General features: G+C 57.0%; 6 protein-coding genes across 6 annotated transcripts; 4 read left to right on the top strand and 2 right to left on the bottom strand.

Annotated features, from left to right (window-relative positions):
- Nucleotides 1-6,126: 6,126 nt before the first annotated feature.
- On the bottom strand, nt 6,127-6,930 carry BKCO1_1800042 (uncharacterized protein; the record flags this gene model as incomplete). The annotated part of the gene is made up of 1 exon (XM_020271819.1): nt 6,127-6,930. The coding sequence occupies one exon, from the start codon at nt 6,928-6,930 to the stop codon at nt 6,127-6,129; it is 804 nt and encodes a 267-aa protein (XP_020131468.1).
- Nucleotides 6,931-9,614: 2,684 nt separating this feature from the next.
- Nucleotides 9,615-11,280, bottom strand: BKCO1_1800041 (methylcitrate synthase precursor; the record flags this gene model as incomplete). The annotated part of the gene is made up of 5 exons (XM_020271818.1): nt 9,615-9,830; nt 9,896-10,874; nt 10,931-11,099; nt 11,155-11,182; nt 11,233-11,280. 5 exons carry the CDS (start codon nt 11,278-11,280, stop codon nt 9,615-9,617), a joined length of 1,440 nt encoding a protein of 479 aa, XP_020131471.1.
- A 550-nt stretch (nt 11,281-11,830) lies between these two features.
- BKCO1_1800040 (isocitrate lyase) lies at nt 11,831-13,840 on the top strand (the record flags this gene model as incomplete). The annotated part of the gene is made up of 4 exons (XM_020271817.1): nt 11,831-12,245; nt 12,344-13,045; nt 13,101-13,778; nt 13,833-13,840. The coding sequence occupies 4 exons, from the start codon at nt 11,831-11,833 to the stop codon at nt 13,838-13,840; spliced, it is 1,803 nt and encodes a 600-aa protein (XP_020131470.1).
- Nucleotides 13,841-14,852: 1,012 nt separating this feature from the next.
- BKCO1_1800039 (elongation factor 3) lies at nt 14,853-18,311 on the top strand (the record flags this gene model as incomplete). Its single annotated transcript, XM_020271815.1, has 3 exons — nt 14,853-17,485; nt 17,545-17,794; nt 17,850-18,311. The coding sequence occupies 3 exons, from the start codon at nt 14,853-14,855 to the stop codon at nt 18,309-18,311; spliced, it is 3,345 nt and encodes a 1,114-aa protein (XP_020131513.1).
- A 1,255-nt stretch (nt 18,312-19,566) lies between these two features.
- On the top strand, nt 19,567-20,878 carry BKCO1_1800038 (uncharacterized protein; the record flags this gene model as incomplete). Its single annotated transcript, XM_020271814.1, has 2 exons — nt 19,567-19,833; nt 19,922-20,878. 2 exons carry the CDS (start codon nt 19,567-19,569, stop codon nt 20,876-20,878), a joined length of 1,224 nt encoding a protein of 407 aa, XP_020131514.1.
- Nucleotides 20,879-22,722: 1,844 nt separating this feature from the next.
- Nucleotides 22,723-24,314, top strand: BKCO1_1800037 (regulator of g protein signaling superfamily; the record flags this gene model as incomplete). Its single annotated transcript, XM_020271813.1, has 4 exons — nt 22,723-22,911; nt 23,054-23,507; nt 23,559-23,962; nt 24,012-24,314. The coding sequence occupies 4 exons, from the start codon at nt 22,723-22,725 to the stop codon at nt 24,312-24,314; spliced, it is 1,350 nt and encodes a 449-aa protein (XP_020131515.1).
- Between the last annotated feature and the right edge of the window lie 221 nt (nt 24,315-24,535).

The raw sequence follows: 24,535 nt of genomic DNA, 5'->3' as shown, positions 1-24,535 counted from the left end.
TTCTCTTTGACAGTCGGAGCCCGCTCCGCCCGGAGCATTGTCCCTTCACGGGAAGGCTAGCCCTATTCTTTTCTAAATTCGTACGCTCCCCCTCCTCCCGACAATTGGTAGAGACGTCTAATAGTGGAAACCAAGGTATTGCGAAGCTATTGATGGCTCCTCTCGGCCTGGCTCGCGACTTCGCCGCAAGCGTCGTTATGGGCCTTTCAGACAGGTATCGTAAGTAACCCCGCACCTCCCAGCAGATATTCTCGCGATAATCCCATAATCATTGCCCCCTTACTGGTGCATGCGGCAGACGTCACCCGCATTGCCGTTTTTGTAGAGGAGCTCCCAAAACGGGCGAGGGTTACGGCACAGCAGGCACGGCAAAGACCACACGATGAAGGCATGAAAAAGCTATGGTACCCGTCACCCGTCACCCGCACAGGCCGGCCATGAGATTTTCACACAGATCACCGCATGGCGTGGCAGCGGTTCGCCCTTCGCACCGGGCTATCTGCCTCGTGCTCGCCAAAGAAAGGATCGAGGGGAACGCGTGAGACGGGGAGGGTTTTGGTGGGAGCAGGAGACCCACGCCGCGGGCGGCCCGGGCTGGTTTGCGCTGCGCCTCTGCTTGTCCCGCACCCGCATGTCACAGACGCCGTCCTCCGTCATCTGCTGCGCTCACCGCCGAGCATCACTTGGCTTAGTCTGAAAGCACCCTCCATATTCCCGGGTGCAACGACCCGGCGCACGTGCTTTCTGGTTCCGAAGTCCGCTTCACGTTTGCGCATGGGAGGCTCGTGCGGAGAGTGCGGGTTTAAACTAATCACCATACGACGGCCACTCGGTTCGTGGCGAACCGGGGTGGGTTGGCGAAGAGCGTTGGGCCCGACGGAACGGATATAAGCATGGCACCTACCATTATACCGTAAAAAACTGGGGTTCTATTGATTCAGACACGGAGAACGACACCCAATGGACAGACCCTGGAAACCCGGATTTGCTGCAAGCATTGCTCGCCGTTCCTAAGATCAAACGTGGTGGAAGCAGACAGAAGAGGAAGCAAGAACATGCGCACAGATCTTTCGAAGGCAATTTATTTGCCCAGTGCCACGTCAGATCTCTGTCTATCGAACGATCGGAGATTCGGGTGCACGGGTCTGGCCGAGGCTTCATTGAAGAGGAGAACGGGGCGAAGGCGGTTGGAGGCCATGGCTTTTTTGCGCTCTGCTGATGTCAAGATTCCAGCTGGCGGCGGCCTGATCTTTTTACCGTGTTCTCAAAGCAGGCGCGGCTCGTCACGAACTGTTTCAGGTTCAAACAAGGGACGGAAAAGGGTCCGCTCAACAAACGCACCATCGCGCACACCGACGATTCCGAGCGCCTACGTCTCTCTCCTCGCACGCCCACAACACCCCCCAAAAGTCACGTTCATTCCCCAAGCGCCCCATGCATGGCCCCGGGCGGTTCTCACGGGACGGCACCACCATGTGGCCAGCAGCAGCCGTAGCAGCAGCAGCAGCAGCAGCACGGGCGGTGGGCAATGGCCAAAGCACGGCCAGGACAAGGGCACCCGCACGGACGGCGAAAAGTAGTCATCCGCAGCGCGAAAGCACGCACAGCCGTGCCTCGTGCTTTTCGGCGCGGACATGACTTGGGCGTGTCAATCGGGGACTTTTTTGTGGCTTTCTCGTTTCGCGTCCTTTTGATGGGCGGGGCGCGTGTGCACCCGCTCGTGCGTCCCAACTCGTGCGTGCACGCGCGCGTTGTACGTGCGCCGTTAACGTGCGACAGAAAGAGCAGAGGGGACCGGCGACAGAGGGGGAGGGGGGGAGGGAGGGGACCTGACCGGGGGCGGGAGGCGGTGTGGTTTGAGAAGCGCCCGTTTGGTCCTACATCCGGTTCGACTCACATGTGGCTTCGGTAGTTGGTGCTGGAGGAGGTGAAGAGAGGCGCGGGCACTGTTCTGTCTAACGCCGGTGCTTTCCGGAAGAGAGGGGAAGGGAAGGAGGTCGAGAGGGAGAGAGGGCACTGACTGTGATGAGCCGGCGCCAATTTGTTGGGAGGAAGAGGGCGCGAGAGAGAGAAGAGTGGCATTGAGCGGAGACGCTCGAGCATTTGCCTGACTCTCGCGCTGCGGTTGCGGCGCTGCTCCTTGTGGAGAAAGAGGAGAGGGGGATGTGGGAAGGGCCATGGCGGCTGTGGCATCTGCTTGTGGCGAAGTCACGACGACGGGACCATGATGTCGGCAATGGTGGAGGTGGTCACTCCTTCTTTTCTCGAATCCTACGGATTTCCATGCTCGTCGTGCGGCACGGCGCGCGAACAAGGGGGTACCTCGTACACAAGGCACCGGCGCGCGTGGCCACATGGCCGCTTACCACGGAGTTGGTCGCAGACACGAGGCGGGTGGCTGATTCTGGAAATAGAAGCGGTGGCGGGAACAGGGCATTGGGGCGGATGGGGGGAGGCAATGACGAGGCGTGATGGTGATGCTAGCGGGCCTACGGCACGGCAAGAGCGGGCGGCACGGGAGGGAGCGGGACGGGGGGCGGTTATGGTCGCTTAGGTTGAAGAATCGGGTACGGGTCGGGACCAGAAACTTGGAAGGGAGGAGGAGGAGGAGGGAGACGAAGGGGTGTGACGGAAGGAGGGCTCGGGCAGGGGAGGGTTTGGCATGAAGGCGAGCATGGAGAAGAGGCCGGATTGGGCGATTCTGGGCGACGGGGCGAATGTGATCAGTCGGCCGGCACGCCCCTGGGCGGGCAGGGTGAGTTGTGCAGCACTGGGCCGCAGATAACGGTACGGGCCGGCAGGGAAGACGCCTGGAGCACGTCTGGAGGCTCTGCGCGCTGGACGGCTCTTTCGGCGGGCGATGTCGCTCTTGTCGTGCTGCGGGAGGCGGTGGGTCGGCGTGTATGAGCGGATAAAGAGCGGTGAAGATGCGCTCTGACGCGCTTCAGGCTCACCGGTTGGCCCTTTGGCCGCTCTCTGCGCGCTCTCCCTGCGGCGCTGCCTCAGCCACTCAATGCTCACCACCACGGCCCATGACGAGATGCGCGGTGGAGACGGGGACGCCCGCCAGACCATGCGCCGAACGCCTGCCTTGGGCGGGCCCGCGGGTGGCTCTGATGACGTCGGGCGCGCGCGCGCGCTGCCGGCGGACGGTGCCCAGCTGGCCCTCCATGTCGTCGTATCTCCACATGTGGAAGGTTGAGGGTTGAGCTGGTGATCGCCGCTCCGCTCTCTGGCAGATCTGCTGCTTGTCGGCGGCACCGGTGCCAATTGCTCGCGGGTGGCTCGACCGCAGGGCAATACGCCGTGCCGCGGCCGCCGCGGCAGCCGGGCCCCGCCGCACGAGATGGGCTGACGATGGACGGGCGCGAGGTGGGCGTTTGGATGTCCGTTGGAGGGCCAGGGCTGGGGCGGTGCGGCAGTAGTGGATGACGAACAGCGCAACGGACCACCTCTCCGGCGCTTGCGCACTGACGGCCCATTCGGCGACCGCCTTCCTCCCATCTCCGTCGCCCCATGATGCCCATTGCCCACCACACACCGGCTCCCCCTCCCGGTCAGTCCCCCCCCCGTCTCGTAACCGGTGCTCCCAACACGTGTTCACTAGCAGTAGATGCCGATTTTTTCTGCCACCCAGTCACAAGACCGCGCCCTGCTGCGTTGTCCATGTCTCATTCCCATTTGCCCGCACGCCCTGACCGTCCATCACGGCCGATGCTGCACGTGGAGCCGCTTTGGGAAGTGCCCCTATACACCACCATCCCGACCAGGCAACTCCTGAACTCCCGGTGGCGAGAGGATGCGGACGGCGAGAGGGGAAACGCCATGGGCAAGGGCAGCGGCCGCCGGTTCGGGAATGGGGTTGCGGCCGCCCTTCGCCCTTAGTCTGCCCCTCCCGCCCTTTCATCGAGCCGGCCCGAAGAGAAGCTTTCAAAAGATCCTGGATCCTTGTCCGAAAACCACCAGAGCGTGCTCTTCGGACGCCGGCAGTGCTTTGATTGATCATGAATACTCATCATCTGGCGGCGTGCGTTCCGTTCCACTCAGCTCTTCCGCAACACGGCAAGGATGTCCTAGCCATCCGCTCTGTTCAGCCGCACGTCCTTTGCCTCCTGTCTCTGCTTGGTTTCTCTTTGCTTTTTTGTCTGATTTCCTTGCCTTTGCTCCTTTCTCTCCTTATTCTCCCTTCGCCCTCACTCGTCGCCCTGCCTTTAATCATTTGCTTCTCTGGGGCGGCAGCACGTCCTCCCGCTAGCCTCCGTGGTAAAAGCACGATCGTCGGCTGTCGAATCGGTGGCAGCTTGTGTCTTGCAATCAGCGCTTATAAGATCGCCCGCTAATATGGCCGGGCCAGCTGGGATTCTCGGCAAAGCGATTGGGAAGGGGCCATGGAGACAGGCTGATGACCATAGCTTCTGTCAGTGTCCACCAAAGGATCAGCTCAGTAGTCGTCACCGTGAGCGGTGAGCCGGATCCGGTAACTGTCCATATGAAGGCGGTACACACAAGCGAGACGTCTGACTTGGGGGTGCCCAAAGCACCAAAGAGATTTGCCCGTGATGAGCAGAGAGAGGGCGAAACCCGTGCTCTTTTTGCTCCATGGTCAGAGCCAACGTGGTCAAGGAACCAATAGTGTCGGGCGGGCGAATTGCCCGTTCCGTAAGGCTCTGTCGTATTGCCGTCGCTGGCCGGCTGCACTGTCTCTCCACGGCGGGTTGAGTCGCGGATGGTGGTCGATGGTTGACGATTCCCTCTGATGATATTCGCGCGCATAGAGGCGGGTGTAGACTCCTGATGAGCGCCCTCTCTCCTCGGCCGAGCCTGTGCCGCTCGCGACGCTGTTGGGCGCCGACGTCCCAGTCAGGCATTTTCGTGCCTTGGGCTCGGCATAAGGCTACCACTGGCGTCCAGATGCTCGCTGCTGACTCCCTCGCTGAGAAGACTGCTTTGCGGGGCAGGTGAGGAGGCAGTGTCACCAAGAAGCAACGGTGGGAACGGGGAAAGAGACGACCTATCACAAAACTCTCCATTGTCGCATCTGGAGGCGGGCTTGAGTTTGTGACGAAAGGTTGGGTAGAGGATACGATGGCATCTATCAGGGATCTGCGAAGCATATGGTCGGGCGAGGCTTCCCTGTCGCCATGGTCGGATACATCTACTTCCTTGTACCTTGCTCTCACCTGTCTTCTGGGCGCGGAGTGACACGGAGACTGACACTCCGTTCATCTAATAAGACACAGATATGCTCTCTTTGCGTGATTCAGTAAGCAGGGCATGCCCAACGCTCGCAGGCTTCCCCTGTCCGCAGATGGGACCGGCCGCGGGAATGACAGTCGGGGGACAACGGCCACTTGTAAGGAATGCGACAGCTGCGGGTATCGCTGGGACGCGCCGAAACGCGCGGGTTTTAGTGCCGTTGGCTCGCTATGTTCCGAGACGCGCGTCACTGGCTAACGGCGCGGGGAAGGGGGGAGCTTCAAGCACGACGACAGCCTGGGATGGACATTTTGAAGGAAGCGAGGGGTAGAGGGGCGACTGGTAATTAATCCTATGACGCCACGCGTGCCGTTGTCGAGCTCTGCTTCTTTACCAAACATAGTTCGCATATACAATGAGTAGGCCCGCCTGAATGCTTCACCAAGGCCGTCGCTCCAGTTGCACTTCAGTCCTACTGCAGCACAGCTGACGCCCTTCACTGAATCGTTGTCCTGCCTTTGCGAAGCCAGACCCCCCAAGAAACTGCGGGCTGCGCTGGAGATGCCCAATTGACGTGGCAGAGCGCAATCGCAAACGACCAACGGCAGCCATAGTGACGTTTCGCGGCCTTGGCTACAATACAGACCCCAAGCCGCAGAGCGCAGCCCATGGGCGGAAGGAAGGAAGGACCCTCCAACCACACCTTCCTCATCGGCCAAGAGCCATCCGCGCAAAACCGTCACTACTACCCCTTCCATCCAGCGCCTTGAACCATTTCCACCGTCATCCGCTAACAAAAAACCATCGCCACGCTCCTTCTCTCACCTCGCCTCTCTCTCTCTCTCTCTCTTTCTCTCCTCTTCTCCCCACCTCCCTCGCTCTCACCAGTCACCAACCAACCGATCGAAACCGCCCCTCCCTCCCTCCTTCCTAATCCTCGCCCCTAAACTCCGCCATCGCCGCCCACGCCGTGTCCCTCGCCTCCCTCTCCACGCAAACCCGACACTCGCCCCGCACCTCGACCGCCACCCTCTCCACGCCCCGCCGCCGCACCTCGACCGCATCCTGCCACACCACCCGAACCTCGCCCTCGCCCTCCGCGTCCCCCTTCAGCACGCGTCCTCCGGCAGCACCACCACCGCCGCCCTTGCTGCGCCGGAACAACCACGACGTGAAGACATTCGACACGAACCATTTGCGCAGCGCCGACGGACCGCGGCGCGCGGCTTGAGGTGGGGGCGGATAACGGCGGTGGTGGAGGCCGGCGCGGAGGACGCGGGTGGCGTGGGTGGGGGAGACGGTCTTGGAGGGGGCGAGGGAGTCGGGGAGCGTGTAGATGTGGAGGGGGCGGGGGTGAGGGTTGACGGGCGTGGCGAAGGGGGTGAAGGTTTTGGTGGTGGGGGAGTCGGTGGTGGTGGCATGGCCGTGCTGGTTGTTGTTGTTGTTGATAGAATGGAAGCCGGTGGTGCGGGTACGGGCACCGGCGCTGGATGTGGATGTGGATGTCGTTGTCCTGGTCGGTGGCGCCGCTTCAGTCGCGGTGCTGCTCGTGGAGGTCGGGGGTGAAGTTGTGTTGTTGTGGTCGGGGTGGTCTTCCATACTTCCTCTTGGAGAGCGACGCGATTGGCCGTGGGGAGAGGAAGGGCTGTCGCCGGCGTAGCATTTCTTGTCGCAAGTGGAAATCGTATGGAAGGCTCCGCCGCAACTGTACAGGTAGGTGGTTGCTTTGCACATTTTGATCAGGTTGGCGGTGGCCTAGGGAATTGGCAGGTAGGTGGGTCTGAAAGGGTTGTGGGAGAAGTTTCGAGGCCTTGGAGTGGCCGAATTTAAGAGATTGGGCTACAGCAGTGAGTGTGGCCTAGACAAGCAAAAGAGCGCGGCCCCATGCCCGTGGAGTGTTACTCTTGGGAAGGTAGCTAACCATTGGTCCTTGGTAAGTAACTAAACTTGAGCTTGACGATATTGGAGACCTTTTTGATCAGCGGGTATTTGAACACTCACCGGAACTGTTGATCTCACCGATTAGGTCAGGAGATATAGTAAAATCCAGACGTTGCCGAATCCTTGTGCCACAACCAACGCTCATGCTTGAGTTGGCAGCTTGAGCTGGCAGTTCAACACCGTGGTAAACGGATTTCTTGTCCATTGAAATCTCAGCTAGCCAGCTCGCCGAAGCAACGTTTGCAAGTCTGAGGGTAGTTTGCAGCCGAAGCTCACATCCACTTCCTCTAAACACAGATATTGGTCTCACCGTTGTGACTTTCATTTTCATCGAGCGTACGGCAATTGCATAAGTTTTCAGTCACTCCTTTCTATTTATTTCTTCTACTGCCTTCATTGAAAGTCCAAGATACACTCAGGACGCGGTGAGTACAAATTTTTGTGGCCTATTCGCTTTAAGGCTATCATGAAAATCAGTCATTCTCAAACTCCCCCGTTTGTTTTGATACTATCGCCGTAAATCCAGTAAAGCTTGGACAGTCGTTCTTGAGGCGCCTTTCAGCTCTCTGAAGTTGCCTCATACAATGGCCCAATACTATGCTTCTCTTGATGCAGTGACTTTAACGATTACACGACTGTAGAGGTGCGTCAAAGCGGTGCGAGGGAAGCTCAATTTCACTTTTTCTTCCGGAGTTCCGATGCTGTCCATTGCTCGTGGCCTTTTCTGCGCCTCCCATACCAACATGACACTTCATCTATCCTCGTCATCGGTATTGATCATCGATGACTATATCCATTTCCTCTAGCTTCGTCAGGTTGGCTGTTTGGAATAGTATGAGGAACTGATGACAGCGGAATAGAAGCCCAGATCCCGTCATTGCTCCATTAGAGTACCAACCAGGCGAAGTGATTTGGCCATCCGCCAAAAGGCAGAATTTGAGACCGCAAAACTGGTTTCCCCGTACGGCGCCACGGCCGAACTCGATTGGAAATGGTACAAATGGAGTCAAATAGGATTAGATCGGGGCCGATGGCAAGCATTGTCGCATAATTGTCCATATGGAAGCTTGGTTCGTCATCACTTTATGCACATACTTTCAGCGGTGGGCGCAAGCAGCTGTCAAGCTGAATAAATACGATGTCATATCTGACCCCGAATTGAATTAGGCTACACCTCGACTTCTAAAGAACTGCTCTATGATGTCTTCGTTACTCTTCACCCTTTGTTCTGTGCTTAAATCAGTTAGCAGATCAGTGTGAGAAGCATGCCATCAACAACTGTAAACTTTTAGATTATCTAAAAACCTTGTCGCTCTACAACCTCCAGTTCATGCTTATCCAGCAACAACTCGCCGCGATGAGAACCAACAAATATAGGTGTAAGTTTTCTCGTTACCAAGCATGGATTCGGGACAGGTTGGGAGTTCTCATCCTGCGAAATCATGACTCTTCCAGTGTTTCTGTGCTGTTTTCCGCCACAGTATGATTGCTTCCTTTGGCGTCACATGCAGGACTCATGGCTCACACATTATGTTGTTACTACCGTTGTAGAAAACTAGAAATAATCCTTTGGGAGGGGTGAAGTGCATGACGGGCAGCAGGTGCTCTCGTAGTCTTGCCGATGCACACGTGATACTGTCGCAAATGCACCGCGTTTCTTTTACTAATTAATCCCACCAGTCACTTCTTCACTCTTCGTTCACTTGCCACTGACAGATGAACTCAAACATTACGTTTCTGCTCCTGCCACCGACTCCGCTTCTTCCCCTCCGCAAAAGTCATCAGGGCTTTTACCAGCGACTCTCTCTGCTTCCCCAGACACCTTCCTGTTTCGATTCCTATGCGCAGTAGCATCTACATTAAATAGTCACAAGCATCATTGGCCCACACTGATGACCCCTATATCTCTATTTCAACGAGCTTCAGCATCACTGCTTCCATAGTCGAGACTCTCGAACAAGCTCCTAGCTCTTTGATTAAGACACCTGCTGCCACAGAATCAGTTTGCTGGTAGCACGACCTCGAGAGTAACGGTCATGTTGGTTGCTACGCATAAGCCATTGTGAATACTTGCGGTGGAATTCTCAAGAATACAGCAAGGGCTGCTCTCAGATTGCTTTATCTGAGACTGGTTTGATACAAGATTCAGATGACCCGACAAGATGGAGAGAGATAACCCCAATCTATTTTTTTTGACCTTACAACTAAGGAACTTTGGCTTCGCGGCCAAAATCCAATAACTTAGGTGAACTCGATGCTCATTAGCAAATACTTCATACTTGAGGTTGTACTTTTGAAACACATAACTAACCAGCTTCAGAGCTTTAGTAGTCTCGCGGTTTGTTGTTGCGAACGCAAATTTCAATCAGTGAAAGCAAATTCATTATCAGAGAAGCCATGTAAATATCTTTCAAAACTGCGTGATCAAATCATTCATTGCAAAATTTGACATCTAAGCATTTTGAAGTAAATTCCACTCACGCGCCGCCGACCTGCTTGAGTATTCCCTCAAGGTTGATGCTCTTGGGCCTTTCGATGGGCAAGCCCAGGGCGCGGTCCCAGATAAGTTGGGCGAGGGGGCCGAGGCCACGGCTCACACCAAAGGTTGCGGTATAGTAGAGGGTCTCCTTGAAGCCGTAGTAGTGGAAAAGAACGCCCGAGGAAGAATCGACGTTGGGGAAAGGGTTCTTGGTCTGCGCAATTTTAGCATTTCTGAACTTATGATTGTAGGTAAATTGTAGATTGTGGGAATTTTTACTTTTCCATGCTCCGTGAGAACAGCTGGAGCGATCTCAGAGTTTGCCTTGACTAGGCGGAAGACAGGATCGCTTGCAATTTCTGGCCTTGCGGATGCGAAATCCATGAGAGCTTGGAAACGAGGGTCCGGCTTTCTGAGAACGGCGTGACCATAGCCAGGGATAACACGGCCGGACTTCAGTGTTGACCAAAGGTATTCCTTGATGTGGCTTTCGGTGAAATCATTGGGGATTGCCTCCTTCATCTGAATGATCCAACGGAGCACCTCTTGAGCGGCAAGTCCGTGAAGGGGACCAGCCAAACCCTGAAGGCCCGCGCTGTAACTCAAGAAGGGATCGCTGAGGGCGCTACCGACGAGGTGAGTTGCGTGTGCCGACACATTGCCACCCTCGTGGTCACCATGAAGCGCAAGGTACAGCCTGAGAAGGTCCTGGAAGCCTTCGTTCTCCTTGCCGCCCTTGCCCAGCATAGCAGCGAAGTTGTAAGACCAATCCTGGTTCAGGTCAACCTCGGCAGGCAGCGAACCACCGCCCTTGTAGGCATTTTGGTAGATCTTGGCGGCAATGGTAGGGAGCTTCGCGAGGAGGGAGATGACATCGTCGAATGTTGGCTCCCAGTACTCAGCCTTGTTAAGACCTTGTTCGTACAGCTTTGCGAACTTTGACTCGTAGTTCAGCGCGGACACGGCGCAAGCGAACTGTGTCATGGGATGGAGGTCCTTGGGGAAGTTGTCAAGCATGTTGGAGACAAAGGTAGGGATTGCGGCCTTCTCTGCCAGCTCCCGCGAAAGCTTGCGGACTTGAGAGGTAGTGGGGACCTCGCCGGTAAGCAGAAGCCAGAACATGGCTTCAGGAAGCATCTCAGTGCCGCTGGTGCCCTTCGGGAGGACTTCCTGGCAGTCTTTGATTGTGCGGCCATGGAAGCGAATGCCCTCATTTGCATCGAGGACCGAGCCTTCCCAGACCATGGCCTTCAAGCCTCTGGAGTTCGCGTCTGTCAGAGTCTGCTCAGCGGCGGGGAAAGCAGACCCACGCACCTCATTCCACCTAACGTGTTCTCAACCTTCAAGTCGCCAATCTTCTTGTCCGCATGGCCCTTGACTTTCTTGAGCAGCTCGCGCTTCGCGGGAATGACCTTCGCAAGGGTCTCTTTGAGGTCAGGCTCGGAGGAGGAGGCATAGCTGCGGGAGGATTCGCGGGCTTGAACTACGTTGAGGTGTGAGCAGCCGGGTAAGTTTGGCGCGGAAGCGGATAGGCTTACTAGAAGCGAGAGGCTTGACAACAGAAGGCTTTGACGATGTCAGTGAGTGACCGAGTTCTGGGGATCGACGATGCTTACCCTCACGCTCCTGAGAGCTCTCGAGGCGGTACGAGCGTTCAATGCCATAGGAACAAAGAAGCGGTGGTCAATTGAAGCCCTGGAGCTGCTGCAGATAGGCTGAGAGGGCAAGAGCGGACGACGAGGGAACCGATGTAAAGTAGGACTCGGGCTGCAGCTCTACCCAGGATTTGGCGGGCTGGCAGGAGGTGGGAGGCTCGCGGGAGAGAAGGGTTCCGTCGGCTTTGGAGGCGGCGCTGGCGTGCGGGGCCCCCAGACCTCGGCCCAGGGAGCTCTGACGTTGAACCGCCCCACTGCCTGCAACGGTGAATCAGCAGACGGCTACCGGGAACCGCAGCACTCCTCCGGCCTCGCACGTCCTCTCATCGCATCTTCCGTTCCACCTCGGCGGCGGCGGGGTCTTCTCTGAAAACGATTGGGCGCGCCGCTTGCTGACTCCAAAGACGTCCACGCCGACGACAGCCGAGCTCCCAAGGGGATCAACGCCCACCCGCTACCTGTCTGCCGCTTACCTCGACCCTCGTCTTTCCTGGCCACGGCAATCCCACCTGCAACCACCGCCTCACTAAACCCAAAATCCTTTCACGACCTCCGCGTCATGTTCCGGAACGCGTCGCGAGCTCTCGCGCGTCGGAGCCGCTACACTACGCGCCTCAGTCTCACGCCCTCCCTACTTCGCCCACTTTCCACCTCCGTGGTCCGCATGGCGCCGTCCCCCCTGGGCGCTGTGTCCCCGCCTGTATCGACGGCCCTTCCGGCAGACTCGTTCCAGCTCCAGACCGAGTATGACAAGGCAGGCGACGCGGAGGAGGCACTATTCGACGCGCAGGTGCGGCAAGTAAGAGATTGGTGGGCGTCGCCACGTTACAAGGGTATCAAGCGGCCTTATTCTGCGGAAGATGTTGTGTCCAAGCGTGGTGCATTGCAACAGACGTATCCGAGCTCATTGATGGCGCGGAAGCTGTTCAATCTGCTTGAGGAGCGCGCGGCGGAAGGGAAGCCGGTACACACAAGTGCGTCCATCGTCAATCCCTCAACTTGCTCTCTTGCCATTGCTTCCCTGGGCTGTAGCTCATCGCCATGTGTAGATGCTGACTGGTCTGCGTAATAGTGGGCGCTATCGACCCCGTTCAAATGACACAGCAGGCCCCGAACCAAGAGATCCTCTATGTCTCTGGCTGGGCCTGCTCTTCCGTTCTGACCACCACCAATGAAGTTTCAGCCGACTTCGGCGACTACCCGTACAATACCGTTCCCAACCAGGTGCAACGACTGTTCAAGGCCCAGCAGCTCCACGACAGGAAGAATTGGGACAACAGGCGGAAACTGTCCAAGGAAGAGCGCGCTAGGACGCCGTATGTGGACTATATGCGGCCAATTGTTGCCGACGGCGATACTGGCCATGGCGGCCTGTCGGCAGTCATCAAGCTTGCGAAGCTCTTCGCCGAGAACGGTGCTGCTGCGGTCCACTTCGAAGACCAGCTACATGGGGGCAAGAAATGCGGGCATTTGGCGGGCAAGGTTCTCGTTCCAACCGGCGAACACATCAATCGCCTGGTCGCTGCTCGCTTCCAGTGGGATATGATGGGAAGCGAGAACCTGGTCATTGCGAGGACGGATTCGGAGAGCGGGAAGCTGCTGAGCAGTGCCATCGATGTCCGTGACCACGAGTTCATTTTGGGTGTAACTGAAGATGTAGAGCCCCTGGCTGAGGTGCTACAAGAGATGGAGATGAACGGTGTCAGTGGAGCGGAAATCGATGCCTTCGAGGCACAGTGGGTCAAGAAGCACAAGCTCGTGACCTTTGACGAGGGTAGGGATTTGCCAATCAGCCTGCCACCAACATCGGTTTATGCTAATTGTTACAGCCGCTATCGAACACCTCAAGTCCGAGAACGCTTCAAAGCACGCTATTGACAGCTATCTCTCCGAGATCGCGGCAAACCGGAATCTCTCTTTGAACAAGCGCAGAGCGCTTGCTTCTCATTATGCCAGACGACCCGTCGTGTGGTCAGAGAATATTCCTCGCACGCGTGAAGGCTTTTACCACTTCAAGGCCGGTCTTGCACCAGCAACGAAGCGTGCAATTGAATTTTCCCCTTACGCTGACTTGCTCTGGCTTGAAACAAAGGAGCCGAGCGTAGATCTGGCAGCAGGATTCGCAAAAGAAATCCACAAGGATGTGCCTGGAAAGAAGCTGGTCTATAACCTTAGCCCAAGCTTCAACTGGATGGCTCACGGCTTCACGGAAGAGACGCTGAAGAGTTTCATCTGGGACTTGGCTAAACACGGCTTCGTTCTGCAGCTCATCTCCCTCGCAGGCCTTCACTCGACTGCTACCATCACCAACGAGCTTTCAAAGGCTTACAAGGACGACGGTATGCTGGCGTATGTCAACCTCGTCCAGAAGCGTGAGAAGGAGACGGGCTGTGATGTCTTGACCCACCAGAAATGGAGTGGCGCGTCCTACATTGACGGTATCTTGGGCCACATCCAGAGCGGTTCAAGCGGAAGCAAGAGTATGGGAGAAGGGAACACTGAGACATGTAAGTCGTACTCATTCTCCCTGAATCTTGAAGTGGCATCTAACGGGAACTTAGCATTCTGATATTCTCAATAAAATTCGAGATATTTCTTTCTGCTGTATGTACATATACCAGGATGGGACGCAGCTATGCGTAGAATAAGATCAGCAGTTGGCGATATCCTTAGATGGCTTTGGTGAATGAAAATTTTGTTCAGATATGTACCTTTACTTGTCTATCGTGGCATTGATGACCGTAGATTTGGAACCCATATATATCTGCATCCGGATGCTTGCTTCGACTACTCGTGTATCTTTCATCGTCGCGACTATGTATACCATCTACGAAGAAGGTTCGCTGGGAGGAAGACGGAAAGCAGGGATCTAGTAAAGACGCGACAGATGGATTCTGGAGAATAGCGACACTTGTTTCACTTGATTTTCCCGTCGTCGAAGTGTGCTCCTTCTGTTCTCCGGCTTGTTCTAGCCCGAGGTACTGGCACTAGATACACGCGTGAGTCGGCCAGACCGTGAGCTGCGATTAAGGAGAGACGGAAGCGCCGGAGCGGTGGATCTGGTACGGGAGCAGAAAGCAAGGGTGACGAATGGGCGACCAGTTTTGCGGAGAAACGAGGCTTTGTGGTTGACGTAGGGCTCGAGGGGTGGCCAGAGCGACCCAGCCCTACGCGCTTGCCCGAGTTTAGCCTGCACCCGAGCGGAAGAACGTGTTGGGCTGGCGTCTGGGCACCCGAAGCCCCGTTGCCGACAGCCCAGAGTTATTTTCTGACCGGGGCCAAGCCTAAAAGATATCCACCGCCTTCGCCTCCCACCCTTTCTTACCTCCCCGGCTTCTTTTTTTTTTCTGCGCTCTCACCTCTCCACTCTACCCGCGCGAGCAAGCCTACGCGCCCCAGGCTCGCCCGCTCTTTTCTCTCGCGCTCCCAGCAGCGCCGTTCGTGCCTCGCCCCGTCGCACGAATCTTCACCGCGCTCGCTGGCCTTCTCCCTGCGCCCCTCTCCGTAAGCCCGCAGCCGCGCAGAGAGCCACGACACCCTGAGCGCTTGCGTTTCTTTCCATTTCCAAAGATACCCGGGTCATGCCCCACCACGAGTCGCCTCCCATGGCCGCCGCTGTAGTTGCAAAGACCGCCGACCCTTCCCAGGCCGTTCCGCCAACGGCTGACGAAGTCTCCTCCCTCCTGAACAACTCCCTTACGGCAAAGACGTCGCAGGCCTCGCTCGATGCTGCCTACGCGCTCTGCGGGCTCTTTGAGGGCTCCGTCGGATTCCGCGGCCTGAAGGCCTACGGCATCATCGACGAGGTGAAGAAGGCCGCCGGCAACAAGAAGGATGCTGTGAAGAAGGAAGGCGCCATGTTCGTTTTGGGCGCCATCTTCGAGCGCATGCCTGCCCACCAGCCGCTGAGCGAAGTCGTTCTTCTCCTGCAAGAAGAGAAGCTGGTGCCGCTGTGCCTCGATGCTCTGGCCGACAAGAACACCACCATAAAGGAGTCCGCGCAGTACGCTCTGGACGCGCTTTTTAAGCAACTCAGGGCTGAGGCGCTTGTCTTCGGTCTGCTTCCCGTTTTGACCGAGTACCTCGCCAAATCCACCGGAAAGTGGCAGGGTTCCGTTGCTGCCTTCTCCCTGCTGACGCAGATGGCGGACAAGGCGAAGATGGGCATGGGCAGTCTCGAAGAGGAGACTGAAAAGGACGTTCTCCGCGATGCCATGGGCAAGAAGCTTGCAGGCCTCATCCCCATTGTCGATAACGGCATGCACGACCTGAAGGCCGAGGTTTCCAAGCAGGCCATCAAGGCCATGAACGCTCTCTCCACCCTTCTCCAGAACGACGACGTCACGCCCAAGATCCCCCTTCTGATCAAGGCCATGGAGAACCCGTCTCCTGCCAGCACACAGAAGGCCATCCACGCTCTCTCCATGACCACCTTCGTTGCAGTCGTCACGGCGCCTGTTCTGGCCCTGCTCACGCCGCTTCTGGAGCGCTCTCTCAACAACCCTTCGACCAACCAGGAAGTTCTCCGCCAGACTGTGGTGGTTGTCGAAAACTTGACAAAGCTTGTTCATGACCCTGTGGAGGCTAGGAACTTCCTGCCTAAGCTCAAGCCTGGTGTCCAGGCTGTCAAGGATCGCGCTTCTCTCCCTGAAGTCCGTGAGCTGGGCGAGCGTGCCATGAACGTTATCAAGCACGCCATGGGTGAGGATGCCGATGGCGCCTCGCCTATTGAGCGCACCACCCCAGAGCAAGTCGGAACCGTGCTGGACAAGGAGATTGCCACCAACGGTGGCCTTCTGGACCTCCCCGGTGACGCTGAGCTGTGGAAATTCGCCCGTGCTTACATCACCGAGATGGTTGCGGAGGACGCTAACCAGCGGGCTCTTGACCGTGTCGTCAAGAGCATTGAGCCTTACATCAGGCCCTTGACGAGCGAGGGCAGCTCTGCTACCATCGCGGAGAACGTTCACCGTTATTTCCTCGAGGAGGACGAGCGCAAGTACGGCAAGCCCGTCGTCGAGGATGATGGTGAGACTGAAATTGTCAACGCTACTTTCTCCCTTGGCTATGGTGGTATGCTGTTGCTTTCTCACACCAACCTTCGCCTCCTGAAGGGCCACCGCTATGGTCTCTGTGGTCGCAACGGAGCCGGAAAGTCGACTCTGATGAGGAGCATTGCCGAGGGCAAGCTCGAGGGGTTCCCTCCTCAGGACGTCGTCAAGACTTGCTTTGTCGAGCACAACCAGGGTGAGGATGCGGAAATTACCATTCTTGAGTATATTTCGAACGATCCCAGGTTCAAGGACGAGAGCAGGGAACGCATCTCTGAGGTCCTGGAGGAGGTCGGTTTCACTGCCGGTCCCGAAGGTCGCCAGTCCGAGAAGGTTGGCTCGCTCTCTGGTGGTTGGAAGATGAAGCTTGCTCTCGCCAGGGCCATGCTGATGCGCGCCGATGTCTTCCTGCTGGACGAACCTACTAACCACTTGGACGTTGCAAATATTGCCTGGCTGCAGGACTACCTCAAGAAGCACACAGAGATCACCAGCTTGATTGTTTCCCACGACTCCGGTTTCTTGGACGAAGTGTGCACCGACATCTACCACTACGAGGGAAAGAAGCTTGTGTGCTACAAGGGTAACCTGGCCGATTTCGTCAGGCAAAAGCCCGAGGCAAAGAGCTACTACACGCTTTCCAGCACCCAGGTTCAGTTCAAGTTCCCGCCCCCTGGTATCCTCACCGGTGTCAAGTCCAACACTCGCGCCATTCTCCGCATGAGTGGTTGTTCGTTCACGTACCCTGGATCATCGAAGGCTTCTCTCAGTGATGTTACCTGCTCTCTGACCCTATCCTCCCGTGTCGCCATCATTGGCGCCAACGGTGCTGGAAAGTCGACGCTCATCAAGGTCCTGACTGGCGAAGTCATTCCGCAAACTGGCAAGGTTGAGAAGCACCCTAACCTGCGTATTGGTTACATCAAGCAGCACGCTCTTGAGCACGTTGAGATGCACATGGAGAAGACACCCAATCAGTACCTGCAGTGGCGTTACGCCAACGGTGACGATCGTGAGGTGCTCATGAAGCAGACTCGTGTCCTGACCGCCGAGGATAAGGCGCAGATGGAGAAGGAGATTGACATCGGTGATGGAAGGGGCCCCAAGAGGCTTGAGGCTCTCATTGGTCGCCAGAAGTGGAAGAAGAGTTTCCAGTACGAAGTGTAAGTGTCCATCCCTCCGCACCTGTTTTGCGTCTTCCTCAAACTAACGACTTCTACAGTAAGTGGGTTGGCTGGCTGCCGAAGTACAACACCATGGTTTCCCGTGAAACGCTGCTTGAGCTCGGCTTCCAAAAGTTGATCCAGGAGTACGACGACCACGAGTCTTCCCGTGAGGGTCTTGGTTACCGTCAGCTTGAGCCGAAGGTTATCTCCAAGCACTTTGATGACCTCGGCCTGGACCCTGAGATCGCCAACCACAACGAGATTGGCGGTTTGTCTGGTGGTCAGAAGGTTAAGGTTGTCATTGCTGTAAGTCACTACCAATATTTTCTTCGACATGTACATCAGCTGACTTGATATACAGGGTGCCATGTGGAACAACCCCCATCTGCTTGTTCTCGACGAGCCGACTAACTTCTTGGACCGCGACTCGATGGGAGGTCTCGCTGCGGCCATCCGCGACTACAAGGGTGGCGTGATCATGATTTCTCACAACGAGGAGTTCGTCGGTGCCCTTTGCCCCGAGCAATGGCACGTCGCCGATGGCCGTGTGATCCAGAAGGGTTCTCTTGCGGTCAACTCTAGCGCGTTTGAGGACAGCAAGCCGGGCAGTGTTGCCAGCTCCACGGTGCCCAGCACTGCGGCCAGCAGCGCAGTGAACTCGGAGGCCGAGGGTGGTGACATGAAGTTCAAGGCCAAGAAGAAGAAGAAGATGACCAGGGCTCAGCAGAAGGAGAGAGAGGTGAGGAGGCGTCTCAGACACATTGAGTGGCTGAACAGCCCCAAGGGTACTCCTCACCCGCCGGATACGGATGATGAGGCCTAAGTTTCTTTCGTTTTGCGTATGATGATGGTGAGAGAGGGGGTCCATTGTTCACGAACATAATGGTGGATCATTCTTTTGTTTCTTTGTTTTTCCAACAAAAAGGCGTTACGACTATAGAAGGGCTATCGCGGGAACGATTCTTTACGTTTGCTGTTGTTTCTTGTTTGGGATCCTTAACGAGACAAAAGACACGAAGGCGGCTTTAGAAGAGATTGCATTTTGGATAGTCTTATAGATGGAGGCCAACGTTTTTCTATGCATCCTTAGCACACGACAATTCATAAATTCCGTCCACCTTTGCAATGCACTTGAGATGTACCGCGGAGCACGACCCGAAATGGCACCACCACACGACCATGCTCGGAGTATGTCTCGCGGAAGCGGGTAGTGGTGTGTAAGTTGCTGATAAGCGGTCTGATGTGAGAAAAAAAAAAGGTAAATAGCTCACACCATAGATATCTGACCGCCAATTGTGCTGCGGTCAGCGCAATCCCATATGATAGTCCTTCCTTTTTGGCGCTTTTGGGGCGAGGAGCGGCGAAAGGACTGGATTTCATTACCGGGTGCCCGGTCAGAGGGGGGGTGCGCGTGATGGGTGTGCCTAAGCATGATCGCCCGGCAACTCACGATTTTCCCGCTCACTTGTTTCTTTTCTGCCTCTCGTCGTGAAAAAGATTGTCGGATCATGCGGGAGTCGCCCCTCCCCGCTCATGCAACGGCGGCACATTGGCCCCGCTGATTCGCGGAAAGGTTCCGATGACACTCCGTCGACGCCGCATTTTACTATTGCGAAATCTTTGCCCCATCCTGTGTGACTCTGCTCGTTATCAAAAACAAACCGGCGGTGCCCTGTTTGGGCGTGACCGGTTTTCGCTTATTGGGTGTGATTTACCCCGCGCGAGCGTCGCGGCGCACACATGCACCATGCACCCACCCAACGCAAGCGCCGGTGCTCGGACGGGGCGGCGGCGGTGTTGTGCGAGCGGGCTTTGTGCGGGCTTTCTCTAGATTGATTTTTTCTTCTCCCTTCCTTTTAAGAGTCACAATCGCCGAGTCCGCATCTGTACATGAGGAAACACAACCTTTTGCCAAGGTCCTTCAGAAGATTGCTGAAGAGCGTCGGTGTTTGACGTGTTTCGTGCTTCATCTTCTCCTTCGTTTTCGATCCTTGCGTCCTTTCGCCGTCTTTGTATTCTCTTATGGCATAAAAGTCGCTGGCTGCCTGATTCCGCTTTGAAAGGCACCGACGACCATCATGAGCGCCGCAACAACAACGCAAGAGACGACGGTTAGAGAGGCTGTGCCGGACCAGCAAGAGCAAGGACAATGGGAGCAGAGCCATGGCGGTGGCGGTGGCGACGACGACGACGAGAAGACGTCTCTTGCGGCTGTCCAACTCTGGTGGCAGCGCAACAGGGCGTGGGTGCTGGTCCTGGCGGCCGAGAGCTTCGGCGCGTGCATGGCCGCGACGGCGAGGCTACTGGAGGATGATGAGAAAGGCGCGGCCATGCACCCGATGCAGGTATGCTACTTTGAACTTCTCTTGCTCTTTTCTCCTTTGCATTTTTTCTACGAGAAAAAAAAAGCAAGTCCATTTACCATCCCTACAGATCATTTTCGTTCGCATGGCCTTGACGGGCATCCTGAGCACGATTTACATGCGCGCGACGAACGTTCGGGACTTCCCATGGGGACCGCCAGACGTGCGGTGGTGGTTGGTGCTGAGAGGGCTGACGGGTTTCTTCGGACTCTCAGCCTTCTACTGGGCGCTGCAGTACCTCCCCCTAGCAGAAACGACCGTCATCAGCTTCCTCACGCCCATGATGATCCCCTGGGCCGGCGCCCTGCTTTTCCACGAGCGGCTGTCCAAGAAAGTCGTGCTCGCCGGCCTCGTCTCCTTCGCCGGCGTCATCATCATCGCGCGGCCGCCCTGGCTCTTCCCTTCCACTCAGAGAAGCAGCCACGACGACGACGACAACAACGACGACGGCAGCAACTCGGCGGCCATGCGCACGCTCGCCGTGACGCTGCTGCTCATGGGCGCCTTCACCGCCACCATCTCCTACACCGTCATCCGGGGCATCGGCCACCGGGCCCACGCCCTCATCAGCGTCAACTACTACTCGCTCGTCTCGACGGCCGGGTCCGGCCTCTTCCTGCTCTTCGCGCCGGGCGTCGACTTCGTGCTGCCCGCCGGCGTCCGCCAGTGGGGCCTGCTCGGCGTGATTGGCTTCTCGGGCTTCTTCCTGCAGTTTTTGCTGACGGCGGGGCTGCAGCACGACAAGAGCGCGTTGGCGACGACCATGATGTATTCGCAGGTGCTGTTTGCGCTCGTGTTTGATCGGTGGATCTGGGGGAGCGTGCCGCCGTTGGCGAGCTGGTGTGGCGGGGCGGTGGTGTTGGCGAGCACGGTTTATGTGGCCGTGTGGGGGAGTGGTGGGCACGGCGAGGATGAGAGCGGGGCTGGGAAGGAGGCGGCCGTGGTGGCGGATGAGGAGACGGGGCTGCTTGCTGGCCATCGGAGGGATGAGACCGATGCGGAGACGGCGAATCTGGTGAACGAATGAGTGTGAGATTATTGGGCCAGGTCGCTCGCGGGCTCTCTGGATGGACCGCGGAGAAGAGTAAAAAAGGGGTTTCGAGTGGTATGACGACGCGACTGGCAGAAATTGAATGGCCAAAACAGCAGAGGTGACACAGGGGAACGGCAGATCTTGATGTCTCTTCTCGGAAGGACGGTCCAGTGGGGATGGAGTCATTGGATAGAAGTTGGGTTTCAAGGCTAGCAACGAGGTTTTTGTTCTGTTTTTATGCAAACGATACGTTTAGCATCAGTGGCTGAGAGGCGATGAGGAAGCGTTGCGCATGCCTGAGAGGTTAGGATGCACACGCGCGGCTTCTTAGCATGGCAAAATAGATGTCTGTGTTCCAGCCCGGTGTCTTTTCCGAAGCATGGTTCCCGAAGTGACGCGTAGCCACTGGCGTAGATGGAGGAGTGGTGGACGTGGCTGCGGGGAAGGCAGGCTTTCTGGAATAGCAAGCAGCTCCCACGCGCAACCCAGAGCGCCATGGCGGCGAGAATTGGGAGCCGGCTTGCAGTGGCAGCAACGTGGGCCGCCGAGCTCGGCTTGGGGCAGCAGTAGCCAACGCTCGGCCGCTTTCGGCAGGCGGGCGCAGGCGTCACTGCCGTATCCGGGGCGATTGGCCTGGTCACTGCACAGATCTCGGCGCCCTCGCGTCAGCGATAAGCGACGACGCGCTTGCGCAATCATCAGCACTCCTCAGCACTCCCCAGCACTCCCCAGCACTCCCCAGCACTCCCCAGCACTCCCCAACCCTCGACGCCGCTCTCCCAATGATCCTGCTGGCTGGCCAGGCCAAGCGCTCGCAATTCCCGCCCGCTCGGCTCCACGCCACCTTGCATTCTGCGAAGCCTCCACCACCCATCACAGTCTCGCCTCCTGCCTGCCCAATCACAGCCGCGCCGCCGCCGCCTTCAGCTCAAGCCACCAAGTCTGCGCCGCCAGTCGTTGACGGATGCTCCAAGGCCAGGTGCTTCGTCTGGACCAAGCTCCGTCAACGGCGCCTTCGGGATCCCCCGCTGGACGGCGGCGAACTTATTGACCCTTGTATCACCGGCTGAGACTGAGCCTGCTTGGGCATGCCCTGCCCCGCCGACAAAGCCACCTGATCTGCCCCGTCCGCCCTTCTTGCTGTTCAGATGAAGCATCCCGTGCGCACCACCAGGCACCGTGCTGCTGCCCGCTCGCTGCTGGCTGCCAGCGCCCCCGCCTCTCGAGTGCTTCACGCAGATGGCGTCCCGCTAATCCCACACGCTTCCGGTAGCTGCCGCCTGTGCCAATACCTTATTGGTGCCGTTTAGTGTCCTGCCTGTCTGCACCTCTGCCGGCTCTGCTACCACCTCAGCCTCCCTGTACCAGTGCCTAGGTACTAGACCCCCATGCTCATGCAATGACGATCGTTCCCTACCAGTCGGATCCACCGTGTCATTTCTTGTTTTAAACCACTGGCCCAGAGCCTGGGCTTTTTACTCCTACATCCTCCTCCGCTCTCCATCTATTCCGACCCGCTGCTTTTCCCATCAGATCCAAGTGTCCGGCCGTCTCTTGCCGTGGCGCCGCCCTAGCTCTGTTGAATGCCACATTAGACTGCGAGTCTGCCTCGCAGCCTATACCCGGACCTGGGTCTTCTCTCATACGTCTTCACTTTTTCCGCATCCCACACTCCGTTTGCTCCTCTCTTCATCTTCGTCTTCCTCCGTTCCAACCGAGGCCCCTTCATCTTTGACAAATTGTGCGCTCTCGACGTGTCCAATCACTAATTTTCACCATCAACAAGAAACCCCAGTTCCTCAGGCCCAAAGGGAGGAACTGGCTCGGGATATCTTAAAATGATTTTTCCACTCACTTACCGGAGACCACTGTCCAGTAGATCACTTCCCGCATCTGAGCATAGCAACGATGAGAAGAAGAAATCGCTTGACGAGTCCATCACTGGGGGATCGCAGCACTCTGGCATATCCAACGGAATTCCAGACGCGCTGTCATTCGATCGGATCGTTGCCGGCGGCACATGTCCCGTAGGTTCCACCGCATCTTCCCGCCTCCCTTGCTGTAGGCGGTCTGTGTCGTTGTGTTGCACCGCATTGGCCTCGGCACCATATGATTATTTTTGTCTCCTCACCCGACTAGCAAAAGCGGATACTGACTTGAGGCCGGCAGCCCTGCACCCTCCGTGAATTCTTGAACTACCTGAAGTACATTGAGCTGTCGGCGGAAAATCTCCAGTTCTATTTGTGGTTCCACGACTACGTCAAGCGTTTCGAGGCCCTTTCGCAGAGCGAAAAAGCCCTCTCGCCGGAGTGGACTTCGGAGCAAGCAGAGTCCGAGGCACATGCAGCAAAACCGAGCAACCGGAAATCTAGCCCTGGGACGGCTGCGGTGTTCAAGGGGACAACCTTCTCGGATGCTCCCCAGCCTGCAGACGGCGACCGAGCCAACCCGTTCTGGGATCAAGTTGGGTGCACGCCATCTGAACACAGCGGCAATGATACCATGGACGCTTTCTCGGAGCACAGCTCGACGGACTGGCAAAACTCGCTGACCAACTCCACCGTCAACCACTCTGAGGCGGCCAAAGATGCGTTTGAGTCCGCAGGCGAGAAGTTTCAGCCATGTATGTTTCTATACACTTCGGGTGCCGTACAGCGACTGACCTATCCCACAGTCACTATCCAGCCGTTCCGCGAGGAGATGTCGCGTATTGTTACCATCTATATTGCCGACGGCGGGGCGCGGCAGCTCAACCTCTCGTCGCGCGAGCGCAACTCCCTCCTGCGCGCTCTCGCTCAGACGACGCACCACTCGGCTTTTCGTGAGGTCATGACCAGCGTTGAATGGTCTCTTCGCTGCCAGGCCCACCCGCACTTCATCCGCTGGACCATCTGCAATGGCAATCGCCCACGCGTGATGTTTGCACGCGGTCTTGGTGTCTTCGCCATCCTTGGCGGTATCATAATGGGGATTCTCATGACTTTGAGCAGCATACCCCGTGGCTTGCGTGCGCTTTCGGCCATACCACTGATCATCGGCATCTCGACGCTGATCGCAGCGTACAAGGGGATGTGTGTTGTAAGTCAAGTCTGGCGGCGCGATACATGTTTGATGCTGACTCGGGCAGGTGCTGCACGGGATGCACCATCGACATGTACGTCCATGGGAGCTCTTTACCTCTGAGGACGAGCCAGCAGTATACTCGGAGAAAGAAGGGACTCGGAACAGCTACGAGGACGAGCCGTGGGTGGCCAAATACGAGCAACGCAACATTGTCCGCAAGATATTTGACCGTGAAGTATGGATTGAGGAGCCAGCCATGCGGCAGATCCAGGACACGATATTCGTGCAGAGTTTGATTGGAGCAGTCGTTGTCAGTGGCATTGTAGCTGCAATCTTCGTTGTTGTGCCCAAAGGCGGCTTCATTTGATTGTTTTCTGGCAACTCATCCCTTGACTGAGCCAAGGAGGACAGGCTTCATGTTTTCTCTTCTTCCCTTGACTAGGCTAATGTCAATTTTACGAGTGTTTCTGATGCCTGAAGCTGAATTGCCCAGAGCGGTCCATACTCAGGATTGAAGCCAAGCCCAGTCCGACATGGACGAGCTGGGTATAGGTAGTTGCGGGAAGATCGGCGGCATGGGCGCGCGGG

This window comes from Diplodia corticola (genome assembly GCF_001883845.1).
Source record: "Diplodia corticola strain CBS 112549 chromosome Unknown scaffold18, whole genome shotgun sequence".
NCBI classification, from domain to species: domain Eukaryota; kingdom Fungi; phylum Ascomycota; class Dothideomycetes; order Botryosphaeriales; family Botryosphaeriaceae; genus Diplodia; species Diplodia corticola.
Note: the sequence above shows the minus strand (reverse complement) of the source record. Positions and strands in the feature narration are given on the sequence as shown.